Source organism: Arctopsyche grandis, chromosome 13, assembly GCF_051622035.1.
Source record: "Arctopsyche grandis isolate Sample6627 chromosome 13, ASM5162203v2, whole genome shotgun sequence".
Taxonomy (NCBI): domain Eukaryota; kingdom Metazoa; phylum Arthropoda; class Insecta; order Trichoptera; family Hydropsychidae; genus Arctopsyche; species Arctopsyche grandis.
In genome coordinates, this window is record NC_135367.1 from 1,655,148 (window position 1) to 1,679,119 (window position 23,972).

Sequence of the window (23,972 nt, forward strand, 5' to 3'; positions counted from 1 at the left end):
AAAAGAAACGATGTCCGTCATTGTTGACGGCGCATATTATTATTATGTTTTTATTTTCAGTCAAATGATAATGTCTCTGCCGAACAATACCGCTCACTTTTACGTTAACGCGTTCAGTTGGTATGCATCGTAATCTATTATATTACGTTGCCAAGCCCGTTAAATTCATTTATTACGTATTATATTGAAATATATTTCTTTCTCAGTCGTTTGTTAGTATCATCACTCTTTCGTCGTGTTCGTGAATGTATTTGATTACATCGCCCGGTGTAATTTGTTGCGTACGAGATCTAATATGGTCTTGCTTTTGAGGTTTTTTTCTTGTCGCGGGTCTTGTTTTATTGCATCCGCAGGCAAAAGGTTTTTCAACCTCGCCGCCCTTAAAAATTCAATAACAGCCTGCGTAAGGATACCGAACCGTAATTTTGTCTATTTTTATACGAGAGATATCGATTTTAATCCCGCGGCTTAAAAGCCTCGGCTCTTGTGTGTGTGTGTGTGTGTCGTCGTGTTTTTGTTTTGGGTCGATCGTGTTTCCGCTTACTCTTTCAGACGGCTTTTGAGAGCCTTACAACCCCTTCATTCCCCGTTGTGCATGTTGGCAGTTAAAACTTTTTGAAGTGAAAACTTCCTCACGTACGGTAAAGTAATTTGTATTTGTACGGATTGACGTGTTACGAAACGTTGCTCCTTTACTTGTCTGCGCTGAGCTACATATAGTTGGACGCCCTACTACCTTTTGAAAGTTACCTCAAAAACTATATTTGTTTCTAATTTGGTTTTTACCTAGATGTCGCTTACGTAAGTAAGGCCGAAAACACACCGAGTGGTATGGGACGTCACGTCTCTGGCTTTTAAATAGTGGGTGTTCCCCAAACCGAATTCGGGTGTAGTTACACTTGCAGAATGTATATGTTTGGGAGGTTGCACGTGTATGCATATCCATATGCAGGCTATAAGTTTCTCCAATTTCTTCAAATATGGGATTCACCATTATCGATCACTCTCAAGCAAGGATTTTTATTTTTATACAAGGATAAAATATTTTATACAAGGATTTATACTTGTATTTATATACAAGGATAAAATATCACGGAAAACACGGTGATTTTTGGGACTGTAACAATGTATATGTGCTGGGGGTGCTGCATTATTTCGCACGATTAAAAGTATTTTAAAAAAACCATGTACCATTCAGTGTTTTCGCCCAAAGTTTCATTTCTATATTGAAAAATGTACAAAACATATTTTTCTATATTTTTTTTTATTTGAAATATTGTAACGTAGGACTTTCGGGCCAATGTAAAGTGGAGAATTCCGAGTTTGTAGGGAATAAAGTTTGTAAGGAATTTTGAGTTTATGGGGAATGTCAGACCTGTTCAGACTACTGCATGTCCGAACACTCGGCTACCTGCCTTCAAAAGAGGGTAGGTGCACACGCTGCACTGAATACGCTCGAGGGTGCAGAGTTCCGTGTAGAGCTCATGAGTTGTAGAATTAATGAACTTTTTGAACTGACTTTGGCCTTTGATTTGGATCCCTGAACCAAAAAAATACGGCTGAGTCAAATACGATTGTTTTGAGTTGAATAATTGATCTCTTTGTGTGGCTGTCAGATTCCCATACATTGATTAGTATTCAATTTGTTTACTCAAGTTTATGATGTGGTAAATTGGGTCTACTCCAGACAAGAAGTTGAAAACAGAGAGAGGCTTTGTATACTATTGAGATATTAGTTCGATATTTGCACGTGCACTCTGGCCGACTCGGTTAGTGTCCTTCTCTGCACACCCGGTCGACTACCTGCGGATTTTCACACCTGGAGTAGATTTTGACGTGTTTTGAGCAGATTTGGGATGCGTGTATACGTGCACTAGGTCTACTTATGAATGTACAAGAGTATCCGGTACCTTTGTGCGAAATTTCCTCGGAATTTCACTTTACGCGAATCTCCGCGTAATTCGACGATGGCTGCGCGTACGTAATCACCAACGATATAGCGAGTAACCCTTATCGTGCACACCCGTCTAATATTTTCACATTTTGATAGATGGACCATTTTCGAAGCGGTAATGGTCGAAATCATTTCACGGTGCGCCGCACTGCGTATACTTTATTTAAAATAATAATATTTACGACGCGCAGAAGGAGTCGGTACAAAAAGGCGACTGGTTTTGTGTATAACTATCACGTATGTATTATTACTATTACCTATGTAGGTACGTATTGTACGTATTATATTATGTGTACCATTCGGAAAACCGAACTGACCACAATCGGTCGGTCTGTGTGTTCCATTATGTGTATGGAAAAAAATAATATATCATTAATTTCTAGCCGACGTTCTCGTTTGTTGATTCGCCTCTACTCTTGGCCATTAATCATATTTAGAGATTATTAAAAAACGATATGTTTGTGAAATATTATATGTTATATGTCTGCGTAAGTACTTTAAAAGTTTGTTTTTGATTTAGATATAGGCAGACGAATGTGAGTATGAAAAATCGTCTATGGCGGCCGTACACATTCCATTTATTGCTTCCGCAAAGTGATACATTCTTGTATTGATAAGTATGATTGAAAATGCGATTCTCATATTTATAAGTACTGATAAATTTTAGTCAATCTTAATCAAGAATCTTATTAATCAACTTTTTATTTTTATTTTATTTCATATGTAGAACATGAATACTCGCCTTTACAGATAGCTCCAAAGTGACGAGGGCACTTAAACATATACAATACAATAAATATATATAAAGATAGGAAAGGTTATGCCAATTAACAGGAACCGTTTCAATGAAAATCAGAAAAATTGGCAAACTCTGATAAGAAACGATCGACCTGGAGTCATAAACCAAGGTCTGGCCAGCAGCGGGACTCTAGTGGGACTCAAACCCGTGACCACTCTGATCGAAAGCATAATATGCTAACCACTGGCTGGTTATGATGTGGCATAGAAGTGGGTTCAGTATCCAAAGTCGTTTCATAGCATTTATTCAACGATTCAGGAAGTCACTCCAGAATTTCCAGTCCTCCGTATGTCCTTCCTTTTAAAGGCATGTAGCCGAGTGTTCAGATACGCAGTAGTCGAACTCGGAATAGGCCCGGTATTCCCTACAAACTCTGAACTCTCCACTTAACACTGGTCAGGAATTCATACGTTATAATAGTAACGAAAGTACCCAGCTTATTCAGATTTCAAAATTTTGTTAAAATTACTTCAATAGATTAAACACTCGTCGCTTTGGTAATTGTAACTCGCATGAAATGATTAGTATTGATTTTGAAGCCCGCTATATTTTCGTTGAAATTTCGACAGTGATAGTGTGAAGCTAAATGGGCGGTCTTATAGCCTCCCGTAATCACGCAATTTTTTTTAAATATGCTACGTTGTATGTTCGAAACAAATTTCATTCGATTATTCATGTTTTTTTTTAATAAAATAGAGAAATTTGCATTTATTGTAAATTTTAACACTTTCGTTTTTACACATCACCGGTGTGGTTTTCACACATCACCGATGTGTTATCAATACGTTATCTACATATATGTACCTGAAATTTCCGTATCGATAAATTTCATATACTCTTATCAGATCGCAAACACTTATCAGATCGCAAACAAGTATCGGTGGATTTTATCAATGCGATAAAATTCATTCAATGAGAATCGTCCATGTATTTTTTTTTCACTGGGTGTTTCAAAATAATCTGAATCGATTTAATTTATCTAGCATAATAGGGGTTACTATACGACGTTTGCACTCTGCGATAAACTTTTGTGCCACTTGGCCTGGTGCGGTTCGATTATTCAGAAAAGACCTATTTTGTGAGTGTGGTGTGTCCGTGAGCTATGAGCCAGGGAATCTTAATCTTTCTGTTCTTTTGACGATCAGAAAAAATGTTTTAAACGAATAAAATAAATTTACAAATTAAGCTAATCGTATTGAAATAAAGTTATAGTGGACAAGCCAGCGCATACATAGCAAAAATCACATCGTAATGGTGACACTATTGGATCGGTAGGCGAGGCCATTAGTGAGGAACTGTTTCATCTATTAAATTAGGTAAATTGGCAAACTATAAGGAAACGATTGATTTGGATATCACAATTATTCAAATCTAATCAAAGGTTGTGGTTTGAATTCAAAACATCCACTGTCTGTGATGTGGTTTTGACAAGGCAACACGCATGTCATGCTGGACATAAATCGATTTCATTTTTTTTGTTTTTATACCATACAATTCTATTTGCAGCAACATGTGTATTCGAATCGAGATTTTATGTATTAAAATCTATTAGATATCCGACATGACATGCGTGTTGCCTTGTCGAAAATACCACATCACAGATTACTCAAACAGTATACATAGTTCATTGGATATGTACATAAGTACTTATTACCGACTGAAAGGTCCTGGATTCAAAAGTTTGAATTCCATTTGCAACAATAAATTTAAAACTTCTAAAGCTTGCTTTTACAAGGCTATAAATAGGCTTATTTCATGTTGTAGCAGAATTAATTTGTTTTTGTTCTAAGATTTATTTATTAAGTTTAAGTTTGGACCATTGTGGCATTACAGCAGTCGTTAATGCGCCACAATGGTCGAAAAAGGAGAGATGAGAAATATATACATATATACACAGATAAAAAATACAAAAGAATCATAAAAACAATAGCGTTATATAAATACGGACGCGATGTGTGTATGTATGTTTGTGGGTATGTGGCGGACGCGTCAACCAACCACCAACTCCTGATATTGAGTGCCGAACGACGTCAGGTCGAGCGACGGGTGACGTCAGCGTCAGATGCGCCTAAAGGGGGCTACAGACGCTCCGGAATTTCGGAGAGGTCTACCGTGAAGCGACCCATGTTGACGCAGACCGCAACGTGTGTAGGAAGATTCGTCTTGAGGTCGAAGCGCATATAGGTCACCTCACGTCGAACCAATTTCTGTTCGTTCACTTCAAGGCGGATACCCCCTCTCCATTATTCCCTCTCCGTTGTCGCCCTGCCGCTGCTGGGAAAGCACGATCACTACTGAGAATTGACCTAAAGTCGTAACATCGCGTTATATACCTCAAGGTCTACCGCAAAGAATCCCTCTCCGGAATTCCAGAGCGTCTGTAGCCCCTTTAAGCATGCCCGGGAGCGTACACACAAACACGCATCAATGGAGACACACACGTTCTTTTATCATTTGGAACGGGTTGCATCGACAAGCGTGTAATGCGCGCACTCAACTTTTTCTATCAATAAGTTGCGCGCGCGTCTATAAATTACCTTACATTAAACTTTATTTTAATTCGTGTATCAATTCCTTTCCGAAACCACCCGTTGAAATCAACGGGCAAAACACTAGCATTGTAATAATAGCAGATATGTAAAGAAAAATATCAAATAATAAAATACAAAGGAGGGTATGTGTTGCACCTATAGCCAGCACCCATATATGTATAAGAACCAGCCCTTAAATACAAAACATCCCTGCGAGGCCCAAATGGAATTCCACTCATACATCACATTCAGTTATGAAAATAATGATGAGCGCAGGCTACCAGACAAATAGGCTGAAATAATCTCCGACAACCTACGCTCACTGTGGTGGAAAATATCACACTCAGGTTCAGCAGCAACCATTTCATTGAGAAGTCGGATAGCTCTTGGAATAGGAACCATTCGATAAAAAACTGCAAGCAGGAGGTACAACCAATCAATCAAACAATAAGATCAATTAGTTCATTCTTAGTTAGGTTAAGCTATATTTGAAATCTTTCAACGAATCTCTATGGTCTAAGAATCGCTGGTTAAGAACCTCTGTTTTAGATTCTACATATAGAGTTCGTCGTCCTTTTATTAATATACATTGTACTAATATAAGGATTCTTCGACGTGTGGTACCCATATAAGCGTTCTCCTTCATTCATCGGACAAAATCATTTTTAAATGTTCGACACAATGAGCACGTTCCGCAAACGTCTCGCTTTAAATTGACACGTTCGGGTCTTTGACACTTGTCTCTTTCCCCTGCCATCTGTAGGAAACCCACCTGGATCACGTTTCAGGCGTGTTACCGGTAATTTTGCCTCAAAACAGCCGGTCCACGCGAAGCCTAGTTAATGCGCTTCGATACGGACAGGTATACCTGCCAGGTATCTCGTCGATAAATAATTGAACCAAACCCACCTTTAGTTTTGTGTTGAATGGCCGGTGTGCTTCTTATGGTATTTTTATGCGTTATACATTAGATTTTAATGCAGGAAATCTTGGAATGGTCTCGGGTTGAGTGCACAGTGAGGCGAGGCGACACGACACGAAAACACGGCCAACTGTCTTAGAAATAACTCGATGACAGTTCGTCATCTTTACTTTGTGTTCTTTACTTTGCGACCCTTTTTTGTGATTAAATCCTTATTTTATTATCAATCTAATTGATCATAATGATCTTCAATCAATGTACATATTTTATTAAAAAATATTCAGAAAATACAATTAATAGCATAAATATCTGACTATTGATTCTAATACTTATGTACGTACTTTTGGCACAGCATTACTAAATGTTGACTGCAAAAGCCAAAAATCTGTAAAAATAGCGTTTTTTTTTAAACGCTTACATCCCATAAATGATATGAAGCCAACAAAAATCATTCAAATTTGAATTTAATTGGTGAAACTTAAAAGAAAAAAAAGAAAAAAAGAAAAAAAGTGATTTTTGTTGCTCGATGTTATTAGCACTTATCAAAACCATTTTGTCTGTACTTCATGTACATGTCATGTACTTCCATGTACATGTCATGTTGCGCAATCCATCTCTGGACTTTGTGCATTACGTAATGCAATCTCTACGATCGACGAATCGGGGAATTTATCGCACTATATGCGAACCCCTTAAGTGAAATGTATGTATGTATGTATGTGGCAAATCATTATGCATACTACATATATTTTATTATACATACAACGGTATTCGATATGAATTTTATAATTTGAAACAATTAATTTTTTTAATATTACGAAACTTTGATGTTATCGTCTTGCCCTTGAATAATAATGTAATCGAATTTTTCGTTTTCAATGACGTCAGAATCTACCCCTTCACATTTATCATGTTTTACATTTATGTGTACGCTCTTTTCATTAGGTTGTTTGCGTAAACGAAAATTTTGTCGCATTTCAAAGGCCTTTGAAAATGTTTTTTTTTTTAATTTTTTCTTTCTCTAACCTTGGAGTCGAGAGGGTTTTCAAGTGTTGTTCCGATCGATTTTCCTCATACGTTTATACATCGAAATTACGTATGCAATATATACATTGGTTTTTATTTATTTTTTGTGTTATCTTTACTTCGTACACGTCGCTAAACTCGAACTGTGTTATGAATAAGTTAGTATGTACTTACGTGAGGCTATAATTGATTTACTCGAATTTTTCATATTTGTTTGTTTATTTGACTGTCCTTTATGCGTTTCGGTTCTCTTTGATTAATCAATTTAAAATTTTGTTATGTCGTATCTTGTGATATTGCGAGAATCGTTATGTAATTAATGAAGTGAAATATGGTACTTTTATTTAAGACTTAAGGCGTAGACACAATGCATGGCATGTTTAAGAGACTCTTAAAAATAACACGTGCCTCATTCCACTTTGTGACTTGAGTTGTGTGTGCGTACAAAAATGGAAAAATAGGATGGAGTCTTACTTGTGGGGAGGGGGGCTAAAAGCGTAAACACACTGAATCGTACGGCATGCACGTGCTCGTGGTTTACAGATGAAAAGGGCGTGTCTTCAGTTCAATGTTTTAATTAGTACGATCTTATTATTTTGACAAATTTCTCGTACATTTCTTTAAATATGAGAATCACCGATTTCGATCGCTGTCAAAACAAGGTTTTGAGCATGGGAGCCATGCGTGCTTTTTTTTACATGTGCAAACCTATCTAAAAAAAACATTTCGTGCAGGGTGTCACAGGTTCGATTCCCGCCAGTCACGTTGTTAGCCAGACCTTCGATCTTCGTTGTTAGCCAGACCAGACCTTTATCGAGGTCGATGATTTCTTATCAGAATTCGTCACTTTTTTCTGATTTTCATTGAAATAGTTCCTGTAAAAATTGGCATTCCCTCCCCAATTTCTATCGCAAACCTCCGAGTTGTTCAGTGTCTCATGGTTCGCCGAATGTTGCAGAAAATTTTTCAAGTGGATGATTAATGTACAAAAATATTCGTATTGGATAAAAATGCTTATTGAATGTATTATATAATTAAAAAAAAAAGTTTGCAATGTTTGACCATAGATGTCGTCTACAAAAACGTAAAAGTATATTTTATTTTGATTTTTTAATACTTTTTATTATTACGAAATTATGTTCACAATACATTTTATATATATTTTAATAGCTACTGATCTATTGATCATTTTCTATTTTACAATTTTAATTTAGTTTTAGTAATCATAGTATTATATTAATATAATGTTAATGTAAAGCATAATAGGAAAAAGAGCTCAAAAACCTATTTACAATTCTTTTAAAAGTATATAATAGTTATGTGTATGTAATTTGACATGTTTTTTGATCTGTTAAAAGTACACTCGTCGCTTTGGATGCAATCTGTTAGACGAGTGTACATGATTAATTGAATAATTAAAAATAAAATAAAATGTGCAGCGTGCCTCTGTGTGTCTGCACCTTAATGGCATGCGAATGTAAAATAAAATCTGACGCCGTTCATCCATGGATTAACGCTGCATTTCCCCATATTTTAACTTCATATTTTACGACCGTGTTGACAAGATGATGATATTGATCGTTTTGCATGCACGCGTGCACACTGACCGACTCGACCGGGTCGACCCCCTACGCCGATCGTAGTTTGGTCATCGGTTCGAAAACTTTGACCCATCAAATGGAACAAAGCAGGGCGGGCATGCCTCGAATCAAAAACCCAAAAGCCAAGATTGCGAACGCACTTTGGTCGTTTGAATGCTACATACTTATACGGCTATTACGAATCGCGTCAGCTTTGCCTAATCCACTTCTAATTGCGATGAATTATTTATAAGTGTCGTCGTTAACATCCTTCGTCCCCGTCCACATGGCGAAATTTTAACATCTGCCACGTGAATGCACTATCGGTGTCTTAGTTTGTTTGTTTTAGAGTGCTCCTGCATCCGGCAGGCACTTGCGTACACGTGCATGTGTAGCCAGCCAAAAGTAACTTGCTTGCGCATTTAATTCGGTATTCTTGTCACGCACCGTTCCCTTCCAATCCACAGGTGGTACGTATTTTGGGTCTCGTTATCGATTTCTCGAGTTTGCCACCGACTTATTTTATTTTACTCATTGCTCTTATCCAATTTTTCGACATTTCTGTGCATTTAATTTTGCATTGGATTAATAATTAGCCGATTTATCTATGAGTTTATGACCTATTGTAAATTTTCAGTGTTTATAATATGAAAGAAGCGCTCTTGTTATCGAGGTGTATCCAAACACCTTGATTATTATATATTTTTTTTTGATAAAAGTGAATGTTTTAATGTTTAGTGTGTGCGGTTTTGTATTCAATTTGATAATATCGTTAACAATGGCGTCGATTGAAATTCTCAAATAAAAAATTTAGATTTTTATCGGTGTCGTTAAAATTTTATTATTGCATTTTTATGTTCGTTAATGTCGGCTACTGTTTGTCATTTATTTTTATTTTTAGCTCGTAGGGTTATATTATAGCAATTACATATACCAATCGCATTATACATATAGGTAGTTAATGTTTATAGAAAGTGATAGTATTGAGACTTGTTTTATCGTGTAGTACGGAAACATATTTTATATAGGAAAGCCTCGTTAAAAAATCATCATTAATTGATAACTGATACAAGTCCAATCTGATTGGGTCATGTATACATGTATTTTTTTTTATTACAAGTCGGTTCGGTAGTCTTCGATTTATGTATTATTTTTAATCAATCGGTTCACTATGTTGGCGTGCATAATGACGCGACGTGATGTGGCATCATCGCGACTGTCATCGCGAAAACACACAGCGATGAACGGCATGTTGTGTGCTTGGCTCCCCGCTGTGGGGGGTCTCCTAAATTTCTTCAAATATGGGATACCCCGTTATCGATCACTGTCAAGCAAGGATACAATTTTACCGAAAATGGTCCAAAGGGTCGTTTTGGTATAGATCGCTGTCAAGCAAGGATAAATACTACCATACAATTTCGAAAGTGTAGTTTTGATAGGAAGAGTGCCATGCATGCGTGCCATGAACGTCACATTTTTTCTATATGTTAAAAATTATCTAAATAAAACCACGTGCCACATTCACCGCTGTGTGATTTCGCCCTTATGCCACCTACAAATATAACGGCTCAAATAGTGAAAGGAACTAGCTCAGCATAGGTTTCAATAGTAAATAGATTTAGGTCAGGTCTCACATGCCAATCGCCAATTAACTTTGAGGGATTCTTTCTCCAGTACCCAGGTTTTTGATCCAAAACCGATTTTACTTTGACATTGTACAAAGGTTGTGTCCATTAGGCAAAACTACTTTTAATTAAGTCCCAGTACTTGCCAAGTCAACGATTGAAAGGAAACTTGAATCGTCGAACTCGTTCTTTACTTGCTTACTACGACAACATTTCTAAACGTAGCAAGATCGCTTTTACTCCTCACATGGCTTATACGAGGTGAAAAGAAGACTTTTTTTAGATCGATACATAAGTACTTACTTCCAGTCATGTGTGCATCAACCGGTTTTATGATTTTATGCGTTTGGTTGCACACGCGTAATAGCCGGATGTTGGTCAAGGGTGTTGATGCAATTATTTATCTACGGATCGCGTTCATCTGCTCTAAATTGTATTCTGTACAAATGTTCACATCTGTATTTATGCTTTGTTTGTTATTTTTTTGCAGTGCGCCAGATAGCACGGAATCTCCAATTTTGGAAGAGACGGCAGTTGACGGGGGCGACGACCAAAAACCAAAGCCGGTCGTCAAGTACGGAGAGCTGGTCATTTTGGGGTATGTGTTTGTTTGGCAATGGTGTTTTTTTTTTTGCATAAAACCAGGACGAAAATGGTTGAAGTTGAGTGTTGTGTGTTTATTGAGCTCAGTGCTTTGTCCGATTTGGGATAAATGCTTTCGAAACTACGTATGTATTAAATATTCAACAGGTTACGTAGTTCAGTGGTTAGCATGGAATGCTTGCAATGGGTTCATCCAGCAGTATGACTCGTGGTTGCGTTTATGTTAAGCACCGAGAGGTTACCGGGGTCGATCCCGTGCTGATCTTTAATGTTGCTAGTCAGATTTGGATATTTTTGACTTTAAGTGGATCGTTTCCTATCAGAGTTTGCCAATTTATCTGATTTCATTGTTGAAACGGTTCCTACATCAAATGGGATCGAACTCTGATATTGCTCTATAACAGTTTGGTTCGTAGTAATTTGGAGTATGCTTCAGTCATGGTCTCCTTATTACCAAACCCATATAGATCATTTAGAGACAATTCAGAAGCGTTTTCTGCGCCATTTATCCTATCAGACTGGTCTTGTAAGATTGCTGCCAACTTATAATGACAGACTCTCTTTTTCAAGATCGTTAGTTTGTCTCATCGCAGAAGGGTTTCTGATTTGTTTCTTTTATACCAGATTGCTAATGGTATCCTTGACACATCTGTTTTGAACGAAATTAATTTTAATGTTATTGCCCGATTCACCAGATGTAGAAATCTGTTCTATCCACCAATTTGTCATAACAACACTTCATTTAATAGTACAATCGCACGTATATGCCGTCTTTACGATGGTATGGATGGATTGTCCCGACCTTTTGCTGACTCTTTCAGTACTTTTAGGGCTAAATCTGTGGTTGGATTTGCCTCTTCACCTTCATTGTCATTCATTTTTTATTAATTTTAATATGTTTATGTAACTTTTCTTTTTTGTTTGCTTTATATTACCATGTGGTGCTCACTGTACATGGAATATAATATTTTCATTTATATTTGTATATTTTTGGTCTCACTGTACTGCTTCTTTTTTATATTTTATTCTGTATGTGTGCCAATTTAAATAAAATAAAATACCATATCTGAAGTGCAATACGTGCTAACGCGGATTCGATTTACACTGTGATTTTACCAGCCTCTGAGTTTCTCATAAGAGAATACTTCACCAATTTCCCGTCTGAAGTATGTAATTGAAAATTCAATAATAATGCACCACCATCCCATTGGTATGTTGCACTGTTCCAGTTTCCCAAATACACACAGCTGCACTTTGAAACGAAAAGGATAATATTTCGTTTTGTGTAAACAAGCCACAGAGTAACTAGCACACGACAGATGCGATTGCATTCGTAATTCGATACGCTTTTTACCGGTCAATTTCACTCGGTTTTTCGTGAGATAGCAACCACTCAACGGGCACTCGTTAAATCTACATAAAATGGTTATCTTTGTATCCAAAAGTTTCAAATAAATTTCTCCAGTGGTGTATTTAGACCGGTGTCTATCCTTTCGGCGCCTACACTAGTCTTTATTTCTAGTTTTACTGTATAATTAGCATTTTTACTTTTTTTTCATGTGTTTGACCGTTTACCTGTCCCATAAAGATTGTTTGGTCCATCGACGACTTTGAAAATCGTCAACGTTTATGTATCATGGATTTTGCTGTATGTATGTGTGTTTGTTTTCCATTTGTTCCTTTTCATCAACGTGTCAAGGATGATTGAGTGAACGTACATAATAGTGTTTTTTTGTGTTGTTGTCCACTATGTTGTCCATACATATATACATATCTACATACACCTGTGCACGATTGTTATTACAACACTTATCTTTTATTGGCTGAGCACCTGTGGTCGATATTTTGTAGTCGATTGTGGTTTTAATGTCGTATTTTCGTACTAAATTCGAATACGCTTAGCACATCTCATTTATTGTTGAAATATTATTCTTTTTCACTAAACAAACCATTTGTGTCCACCGTAAGCAATATTGTAATGTGTGTATGTGTGAACAGTTAATCGGCTGATGGTTTGAGTCCTATTTTTATGGTTTAAATTGACAGCTTTTTGGGCGACCTTTATTGATTCATTCATTCAATGTCATCAATCGATATTCGATTGATGACATTGCCTCTTGCAAGCGATTATCTATAGTGATCTTTTTAATTCCGTTGATAACCTCCCTTAGAATTTGTCAAAAAATTGGGATGTGACCAACCAGGCCCGAGGGTATATGACGCTCCTCGGCAGATTGGTTTCAGTGCCCCCACCCTCCCTTAAATTTTTAAACAATTAATTTCATGAAAGTTCTTGGAATTTTATTTTGAAGAATATTAAGACAAAAACAAAAAATTGAATTTTAAATTTTTATTCAAAATAGGCACGTTTTATGTATAAAAAATAATAAAATACGGATAACTATGAATAAATTCGGTAATGAAGACATTCATTTTTATTTAACAATGAATTGAAGAATTTTATAGTGACATTTCTTCTTTCAAATATGATTGGTTAAGATATTTAATTTCGCGTAGCAAATCCATCCCTGATGTATATTACATAGTTTACATACAAACATATGTTTCAGCGGTATTTTTATATAAAATACAATTCCAAATTACCATTTGTGCCGACGATAGTTTGCTGTTTTACAAGTCGTTGATATTTACCAGTCAGCTTCCTGCGATCCTCGTAAATTATAATATTTTACAATCAGTATTGTTACTTCGAGTAGAAAAATTGAGTTGAATATATAATGTTTTATAGAAAGCCAAATCATTTTTTTTTTAAATTTAATAATCACAAAAAGAAAAAAAAAAGGGGGCGCCTCGCTGCGCCCCTTTTCTGTGGCGCCCCTAGACACGTGCCTAGTCAGTCTTCTGCACCTTTGAACCAGCCCTGTGACCAACCATGACTTTATTAGGAATATGAGAAGGACTAAAAACAAAACTCGATAAATAAACAAACATATACTTCGAGGCCATTCTCAGGATGAGAGCGGCCTCTCTACGTCTTCGTATATTTTTATCGTCTAATTGTCTTCTTGCAGCTGCATCTTCTCATTTGCATTCTTCACTGTATGTTCGATGGATGGAACTTCTCCACCGAACGCTTTAAATAGTTAAATAATTATTATTTATATATGTTTTTTTTTTTACTATTTTTCAATAATATTGTTTTTATTATCTATACATTATTTATATGGGCGTTGGGGATTGCACTATTCTCCCTATCGTCTGGAGTAAAAAGTTATTATTATTATTGTTCTTGTTCGTTATTATTGTATATCGATACAAATTGAGCGCAAATGTAGGGAAACTTACACAAGACAAAAGTTCTATTTCCGGATTTTGTTCAATTTTTTTTATTACTTAATATCACTATATATATATATTATACGCATTAAATATCAAAAAGATAATATTGTTTAAAAAAAAATGACTACTTCCGGTTTACACGCAGTCTAGTTGCGTTGCTCATACACAGAACATAATCGCACAGTTTTACCACACACACAAACACACATACGCAATCAGCACAAAGTTTCATGTGCTTTCATGTCAGTTTGTACTTAACAAGTGTGATTTATGATTTCAGATACAATGGGTTCTTGCCGGCTGGAGATCGCGGTCGACGTCGGTCTAAGTTCGTTTTACAACGTCGTACGGCCGGAAATGGTGTACGCAGGTCGCGTCATTACGTCGTACGCACCCCACACTCGTCACAGGCGATCCTTGACGCCAATCAGCACAGCATCTCCTATACGCTCTCCAGGAATCATGCCGTCATCGTCGAGTACACAGAGGATGACTCCACGGACATGTTTCAGGTATACCGAGTTTGATTTACCCCCATGCGTGTATTTATCTGGATAGGGATAGTGTAGTTGATGACTTCTCGCTGCGATTGTCTTTACGTACTGTTTTACGAAAGTGTTGAATTCAGATGTATGAAATATTACCCCTATATGTCTGTATATACGTGTACCTGATCGACTTGGTTACCACTCATACTATTCGACCCTTCAGAGACTTCACAGCGTGATTCCTTCACGCGTCCAACTCTATCTGTTCGTACCTTTACTTAAGCTGCTTAAACAGCGGCGTGGATTAATGGCTAGCATGTAATGCTTTCAATTGTGTGGTCACGGTTTCTATGCCAATGGTGTCACCCTTAATGGTTTCCATGGGTTTCCGGAAACCCGTTATTTATTCTAAAAATTCATATAGTTTTTGTCAAAAATTATACAAATCTTGAAAATGTAATGAACTTTCTTGTAAAGGTCTGACCGCACTATACGGCCGTCGATTGCTGCAGCACGACACGACACGGCAATGTTGATACAAAAAGCATCTCTGTTGCGTGACTCGTAGTGCGTTATATCTCATACAATTTCATACAAACAATATTTGGCCGCACGCTGCCGTGTCGTGTCGTAGGCGCATAGTGCGGTCAGACCTTAATAGTGCCTTGGATGAAAAAATATTGTCTATCCCGTGACCACAATTTATTTGACTTCATTGAAACGGTTCCAACAAATTGGCAACCCTGTCCCACCCCTTTCGCGAAAATTCGGTTTATTCAGCATTTTCATTGATTAGGAAATTCTGCAAAAATGTGCTATATATACATATGCCTTTGTGGCTGTTAATCTTTTGACCATAGATGTCGAGTTTAATGTGTGTGTTTATACTTGTTTGAACAATTAATAAATAATTCTTAATCTATATCTAATCTTAATGGATCTTAATGAATAGTATATCTATATCTTAATGGATTCGCATTGGAGAAATTTGTTAGACGAGTGTGCATTATTGATTGAATAAAATGAAAATATAGATTCAGCGACCGGATACAAGAAGACTAGGTGACGTCTAATCGAGTCCCCTCGTATTCTGCTTGCACACACGGAAGTAAGGCTGTAAGAACTTTCAAAGACTCAAAATATGAGCTACATATATAAGTCGCTGATCTCAAAACTGCATGTGACAAGGGCCGCCGAAAGAGGGGGGGGGCAAAGTTCCAGGGCCCCAGGGGCGTCATTTCAGCTTTTCCCAGGGGGGGGCAAAATTTTTGACCAGTAAGGAATGACTTTCTAGGGGGGGGGGGGTTGTAATATATTTAAAAAATGAGTGTATATGAATTTTAACTATTTTTTTTTATTTACATATAGATATTTTTATCAATAAAAATAATTTAAAAAACCTATTAATAGAAAGTACAAAATAATCTCTTGAAAATACATTTAACTTATTTTTTTAACTAAAAAATATATAATTAACATTTTATAAATGTTGAAAACTATAATGTTATTATTATATCATTTTATTTACAATACCATTTTATTATATTTTATTCATAATAATACATTAAACAACGTGGATAGTCCCGTTCAAATCTGGGGGGGGGGGCTGCCCACCCTACCTTCCCCCAAAATGACAGGGCCCGGACTACCCGAAGGGGCTCGTTTCGGGACTTTCACCGGGCCAATATTGATATTTTATATTATTCTACATAAAAATACATATTTATTCAATGCCAAATGTTTATTAATTTTCGATCCACGTATTTTTCGTGTCCATATGAAGTCGTACCTGTTATATCATATTTTCTGTTATACCAATTATTTGAAAAAATAGCAACCAACATTTATGTAGATATTTTTCTTAAAGTTCTGATAGATTTTTCGCACTTTTAAAAATATATTTAGTTTATCATAGGGCCCGGGATTCCAAGTTGAACGATTTGACATCATTATGATACGAATTTCATAGGTGATCTCTACCATACGTACATACTTAAATCGCTTATTTACTCTCATTTTTTTTATACGAAACAAACAGGTTTAAATACGAGAGAATTAGTTTTTAAGTGAAGAAAATCGTGAAACCTTGCATAGTCAATACCACTTGGAATTCAATAAACTTATTATTATTGTTCCAAAGCACGAGCTAGGAAATAATTACCAAGTCTCGTGTATTCTTTTTACTAACCTCTTAGTTCATTTAACATTTCATTACAATAGTCCTTAACGCGATTAAATATTTGAAAGTGTTATTTCGCTGAACACTTTCCTTAAGCTTGAGCTCTTTTCAAGTATTAACACACTTTGAACGGAACTCAAGTCTTAGCACGCGACAAAATAACCCACAAGTAAATACCAAAATACTCAACTGTAACTGTATGGTATGCATGTATATATTGCTGATAATTTACAAAACTTGAGTACGTCGTTAAGTTCGAGGAAGTTGACTCGGGTCTATTTGCGCCAACTCCCCTTTGGAGTTTGTGCATAAATATTTCACGGTGCAATTATCGCTTCTGCTTCCCCTCATACTTGCCATCTCCTAGTTGACGTATCCTAGTATTTATTTCTGCGTCATAGCTGCGCTCTCGTTGCATAATAACAAAACACATCGCGAAAACCGGTCTTCGTTACCAATTCGCATTAAAATGCGACGACCTTGCCAAAATTCGTTTTCGTTTCTTGTACGTACATATGTAGTATATTCCGCATTTGTCGGGTGGGCTTCTCCAACCTTGACGTTGTAGGCAAATTTCAGTGGCGTAACTTACGCCCCCACTATACCCCCTCCAGCATGTACGTACTCGATGATACAGTTTTTTTGTTTGTTTGAAATGAACTTGACATTTGTTGTCGTTGTTCGATCAATCGAACCTGCCACTTTTTTTTAAGTAATACGTTCAATTTCCTTAGTAGTGAATTGTTGGAAGAGCTCGCTTGTGTGTAGATACTGTTGGGTACCATCTGACGGGCTGAAAACCAGACTGGTACAAGTGACATTTAAAAAAAAAAGCTGGTTTAAGTGCTAAAATAATAGGATTTCATATATGCCATTTATCGGCCCGGCAAAATAGCCCTATTTCCAGACAAATTAGGTCATTATATGCGAATATCCATCTCTAAAACATGTCACCCTGCAAATAAAAAGAGTGCCCCTCTCTAAATTAGCTCGCACAGATTCGGTGTTCGCCCGACAAATCAAACGTCAAATGGGTTGTCAGTAACAAATAAAAATTTGACAAATAAATACCGACCCTAATAACTAGAGGTAGGATAGTCACAGTGTTATCCATTGTTCGGCAAACCTTTAACAATGCATTTACAACCTTTGAACAATACACGGCCCCCTCAGGCTCCGGTGACTACTAATAACCATAGGCCGGCGCGACCCCGCGCACCGTTGTTCATTTTTATGGTGAACCTTTTTTTTTTGCTCTCTAGCTTTGTAGTTTGCTCTGTTTCCTGGAAGATGCCCTCTTTCCTGGAAAAAGCACACTCCACCGCCGAAGACTACTAATAACATAATCTTAAATTAACAGGGCCAACCTTAACTTAACCTAACCTAAGCCTTAAATAAATAAGTGTTGGCTGCTAAAATATTAATAGTGAGCGGAACGGAAGCGTGCTGTTCATTGTTAATTGTTGGCCGTGCTTTGTTTAAGGTTCGCCAAACTTTTTTTTTTGCACTCTAGCTTTGTAAAAAGACCCAAAACGCCCGATTTCCGGAAAAAGCATGCTCCCTATCCGCCCTTTAGATATTACGATGTGTGGACCATGAGGAGAGTGGGAATGGACGGGAGCGGGGCGACGCGCTATCATCCTACTGTCAAAAATTATAATTTCACTGATAGGGGCCAGCGAAAATGTAATTGGATTCGATTTCACTCAACTATACCCAGTGAAAATTTGACTGGTTATGATTTCACTGAAACGTAAAATTTTATTTTTGTTACTGGCTACCCGTTTGGCGTTTGATTTGCCGAGCGAACGCTGATTCTGTCGTGCGAGCTATTTTACAGATGTTAATTTGACATTAAATGTCGTTTTGACATTTGTCGTGTAATTTATTTTACAGCCGTGCCAAAAATATTATCCCGATACCAATGGGATGGGACACGTGGTAGGGGTGATGGAATGAAATCTTTGTCGGCTTTCTAACCGTTCCTGTTGCGCCTCATAAAATGTTGTAGTTTGCCCCCCAAACCTGTCAGCTTGTCCGACCCTGTCTTATATCGAATTATATTTTTATACAAACGCTGCAACCATTACGGCGCTTACGACTTACATAAGAAATCGATACTCAATGCCTTATGAACGAAAAGCCGCCCACCCCATTTGCAGTTATCAAATGAACGAACACCCACTTTTCAGTTATCGCGCAATAATCGCTGATCGTACGGATAACCACTTGGACTAATCCATGCATTCTAGTCCAGTGCAGACCTACTGTATTTCCGCGGCCCCTTTCAAACCGTTTTGGATATTTAGGCTAAATTTTATCATTATGAGGCAAAAATAATATAAATTTCCTTCTGTACATTTTAAAAAAAAAATTTTTAATGAGTTCTCCATCTAGAAAACGCCTCAATACTCCTCTTGATTTTAGCTGTAGCTATTTTACCTGTTTCGAACATTTTTACTGCCTTCTGGAAACGGCAAAACAGAAAGTGGTAATGATTTTTATGGAACCGACAATTCAGTCCGTAGTTTCTCGGCTGACCCACTTTCGTAAGTGTGATTGTTTAAGGGCGGACCTTATTTTTAGCAAATTGTCTGTCGTAGCTGTTCTTCAGAAACGATGAACTTGCCTGCCAACCGAATTGATACAATTCGATCAGTCGGGTAATTGGGATGAAATTATTAAAAAAATGTTGTGGCTTTAATATCAAAGTGTGAAACTTCCTTATACACGGTAGATTGAATTGGATGTTGAAAATTTATGAAGGGTGCTAATTAATTAAACTTTAAATAATCATACGAAGTGAATTGAAGTATTTGAAATAAAGTTCAATTATATATTCCCCGTTAGGAAATATGGCTTTCCCCATGTTATTTATGTTGCTCCACCCTTCCCTTCTTCTCCTTGAGAGCTACCTTACAAATCTAATTTATCTCTGTTGTGTTGAATGTCCTGACCAACGCTAATCGGCGTTTTGCCAACAAGTCAATGGGCCTGAAAAACGCCGAAAGGCGTTGTATTTTGAGCATGTACAAAGTAAACAAGAATACTACCCGATAAGCCTTTCCAGATAGCATTGAAAAAAACGCATTGAACTCGTGCGTTTAATCAGTGTCATTAATTTGTCAATGTTTAGTAAGACTGGGTTACACCGGGATTTTATGACCATAGCAGAATTTCCTGATGGAGATCCCTAACTACCGAGTATTTCAGATTGTGAGCATTACATTTTAACAACAATGAAGAAGATGAAACTAGTTTTAGAAAAATACATTCATTAATATACTTCTTTTGTTATGTTGTTGCAAGATATATTATAGAGTCTAAACACACCCTTACAAAACTCGGCGGTAGTTATCTAGGGTAGTGATCCAGGGTTTGTTTGGATTAGCTACAATTTTTATACATGATTTCAATTGGATTTCTAAATAATTCTAGTTGGAAATGTTGGCGAAATTTTCAGCGTGGCGGGCTTCCAACAGAAAAGACAGCACTCAAAGTTGATTCAAATGTGAAAAATTGTGCTGTAGTGAAAATTTTCTATAAATTTAAAAGATGTTATTATTTGCAAATTTTGTAAAAATTCTAAATTCTTTTTTTATTTTCTATTTTACTTTTATTCTATTTTAAATTTTACAAAGGGTCGATGTATATTGGCGCAGACATACAAAATCGTACGGCACGGCATTCCTAGGTGACTAGGGGCGTGTCTTCATATCATTGTTAATTCGCACGATCTTATAATTTCTCCTACATTTCATCAAATATGGGAATATCTAAAAAAAAACGTGTTGTGCACCACTGTGCTACGTCCTTAATCTGTCGTACCTGTATAGTGCATACATAGCAGGCGTTGAACCGAACCAAGTACGATTTCTCCCACAGTTAGCTCGGATTACTAAGCAATCGCATCTGCGTCAGTACCCATCATTGAGCCACGAAATTGGACATTGCGAAAGTTTTCGCAATTGCAAGATGCTCCAGGAGTTCCGCTCCAGTTGTCCAATAGCTATCGTCGTAACAAGTGCACTTATGACGTTGTGTGTGTATATACGTATTGTACGTAAATATGGTGCAACACTCGACTGTCCTCCATTATGCATGCGATCGAAAGCGAAATTGCAATCAAGTACCGCAAATGCCTCCCAACCCCATCCCCACCCGTGTGGTCATTATATTATAATTGCCGGCTGGGCTTATTGTCTGGTCTGTGACGTTGAAGGTTTTCGGTCTATTTTTAACCGGGTCACCCGGTTATCCGCACCCACCCACCCACCATTCCTTAGTCTCACCCCCCTACCGGGAAAGGGCGCACATCCCACCCCCTCCCATCTCTCTTTCCCGAGAGCTTTCGCTGAAGCTTTTCATGCCGTCGAATTCATTCCCCTCTCAAGTGGACTGCGGTTTTCGCTATCGCTGTGTACATATTTCGACACATTCTTGACGGATTTTTTTTGTATATCTTCTTTCAATATAGCCGAAGTTTATCGCGGCTTAAGATTGTCATTGAATGAATGAAACTTATTCTGTTTATTTTTTGCGTGCGATTTTCTGTATGAAATTCAAAGCGGTAAACGTAAAGACCAACATTAGAATAATATAATACTATGTTAACTAACCAAATTAAATTAAATTGTAAAATAGAAAATGATCAGTAGATCAGTAGCTATTAAAATAGATATAAGATGTATTGTGAACATAATTTCGTAATAATAAAAAGCATTTAAAAATCAAAACCAAACGTATAGACGTAGTTCAGCGTCAGAAAGATTAAGTTTGACACCCACCGGTGTATAATTGGTGACATGTTTATTTTTCTAATGTCATTAGATCTTATACACGCTTTGGCTTTGTCTGAGGCATGATTTCAAAAGTAAAGGATTACTGTAATAAATGCACAATAGATGTATTATATATAAGAGGCCTCATTGAAAGTGATATCCCATTCGAGTAGGAGATATTACATTATGTAATATATAAAAGTAAGCACTGTGTGTGTGTATAATTGCAAAATATTTCACAGTGGGTTATATAGAATTTCAAAAAATTGTTATGAATTAAATCTTTCATCTATTTCAAAATTTGAATTTGAATTGTTTAAATGCGTAGGAAATATCTTCTTGGTTATGTTATTGCTATTAACTGTACCTTATCTCGCAATGAAATATAATCTCATAAATTCAATAAACGTCATATGGCAGGTCGTCCCCGAACTAAATGGAACCCCGAATTGAACTTCCAATTAATCTAGTTATATGTCGTTTTGAATTTATTACATACACATTTTAACCCAAACGGAGCTGGATATACAACGCTCCTTTTAGGATTGAGATATTATTTCAAATGAAATAAAGTCAAATGCGTTTGTTGGGAATAAAAGTTTACGGAGAATGCCGGGGCTGTTCGAGCTACTGCTTGTCCGAATACTCAGCTACCTGCCTTTAAAAGGAGGTAGCCGAGTGGACGTAGTGGACTAGCGGTCGTAAAATAAATGTTGTGAATCAACTTTGGCCTATCATTTGGATCCCTGAACCCACCCCTACGCAATATTATTTTTTTTTTATTTAACTGCTGTACATATTTTTTGTATAAAACTGTCATTTAGACAGATTTTAGATGAAATTTTTCCAGCAATCGATTTTATTTGGTTCTATGATGAGGCTAATTTACATTTCAACGCCTACATGATTCACAAAACATTATTTTACTGTCATCAGTTTGTTCACCCCGCTTGAAACATAAAGTATAAAAACAAATTGCATTTAAAAGTATTGCTTTTTTGTAATGACTGTATATATGCATTAATTAGCCTTGATTTACATCTGTTAAATTGCGTTTATTCCGCATCGAGCAATTATATACTTAATCCACTAACGATTATGACTGATTGAAATCTACGTACATACATACATACGTATAGAAATTGCAATTTCGGTATAAGCGGATTTGTGTAGTAATGTAGAAAGTAATGTTTTAATTCATAAACATATTAAATTCATACTTTCACCGCTATTTATAACAATTCATCGTTAAAATGTATGTATGTAAGCATTCGAACAGTTTGTTCAATTCGTAACAAATTTGAATATGTACATTCATTTTTACGCAATTGAAAATCATGTAGGATGCTATGTATGGATAATATATTCAACACGTACAAATCATTTCTAATCATCGGTACACATCATCTTTGATTTTGTGTGGGCAGGCGAATAATCATCTTAATGTTAACGTATAAAATTGTTTGTAATAAAAATAATAGCGATTTTAAAATTATATAATAAATGAATGGAATTACAAAAAATCGTTAAAATTGACATGTAACTGCGGCTCGTGGAAAATATTTTTGGAGGTGCCGCATGTTATATAAAAAAATATATTTTTATTTAATTTATTCACAACAAACCCAAAATTAAATAAAAACTTTTACATAAAATCAACGAAATTAAACCCAATTTAAATGATATAGATACATGTATGTATATATTTACGTATAAATAAACTTAATCCTCCAAATTTTTTCTTATGAAAATAAGTCAATTGACGGGCTGAAAACCATACTGGTACAAGTAACTTTTAAAAAAAAAGCTGGTTTAAGTGCTAAAATAATAGCATTTCATATATGCTATTATTTTAGCACTTAAACCAGATTTTTTTAAAAATGTCAATTGTACCAGCCTGGTTTTCAACCCGTCAATTACGATCTCGTTAAAATTACTGAAAGAACTGTCAGTCTTCTTTATTCATATTAGATCTCAAAAAAAATTACATGATGTAACCCAATTTATCGAATTATTGGTAATAATATTTCATAATATAAATAAAAAGATATAAACAAAAAGTACATGAAAAAAATCAATGTGAATAAAAATAAGAATAAAAAAAGATATCGGTTTTGTCCGCAAAACGTCAAAATACCCGCAATTCAACGATTTTATTAACCTATACATATAATGTACCTAATT

At 36.2% G+C, this 23,972-nt stretch overlaps 1 protein-coding gene across 1 annotated transcript in view; it reads left to right on the top strand.

The window, feature by feature from the left end:
- Positions 1–23,972, top strand: part of Pli (E3 ubiquitin-protein ligase pellino) — a 79,205-nt gene that overhangs the window by 28,459 nt on the left and 26,774 nt on the right. The window contains exons 2-3 of the mRNA XM_077443808.1: positions 10,928–11,035; positions 14,621–14,852. Coding sequence (XP_077299934.1) covers positions 10,928–11,035; positions 14,621–14,852 — 340 coding nt within the window. The remainder of the gene's footprint in view (positions 1–10,927; positions 11,036–14,620; positions 14,853–23,972) is intronic.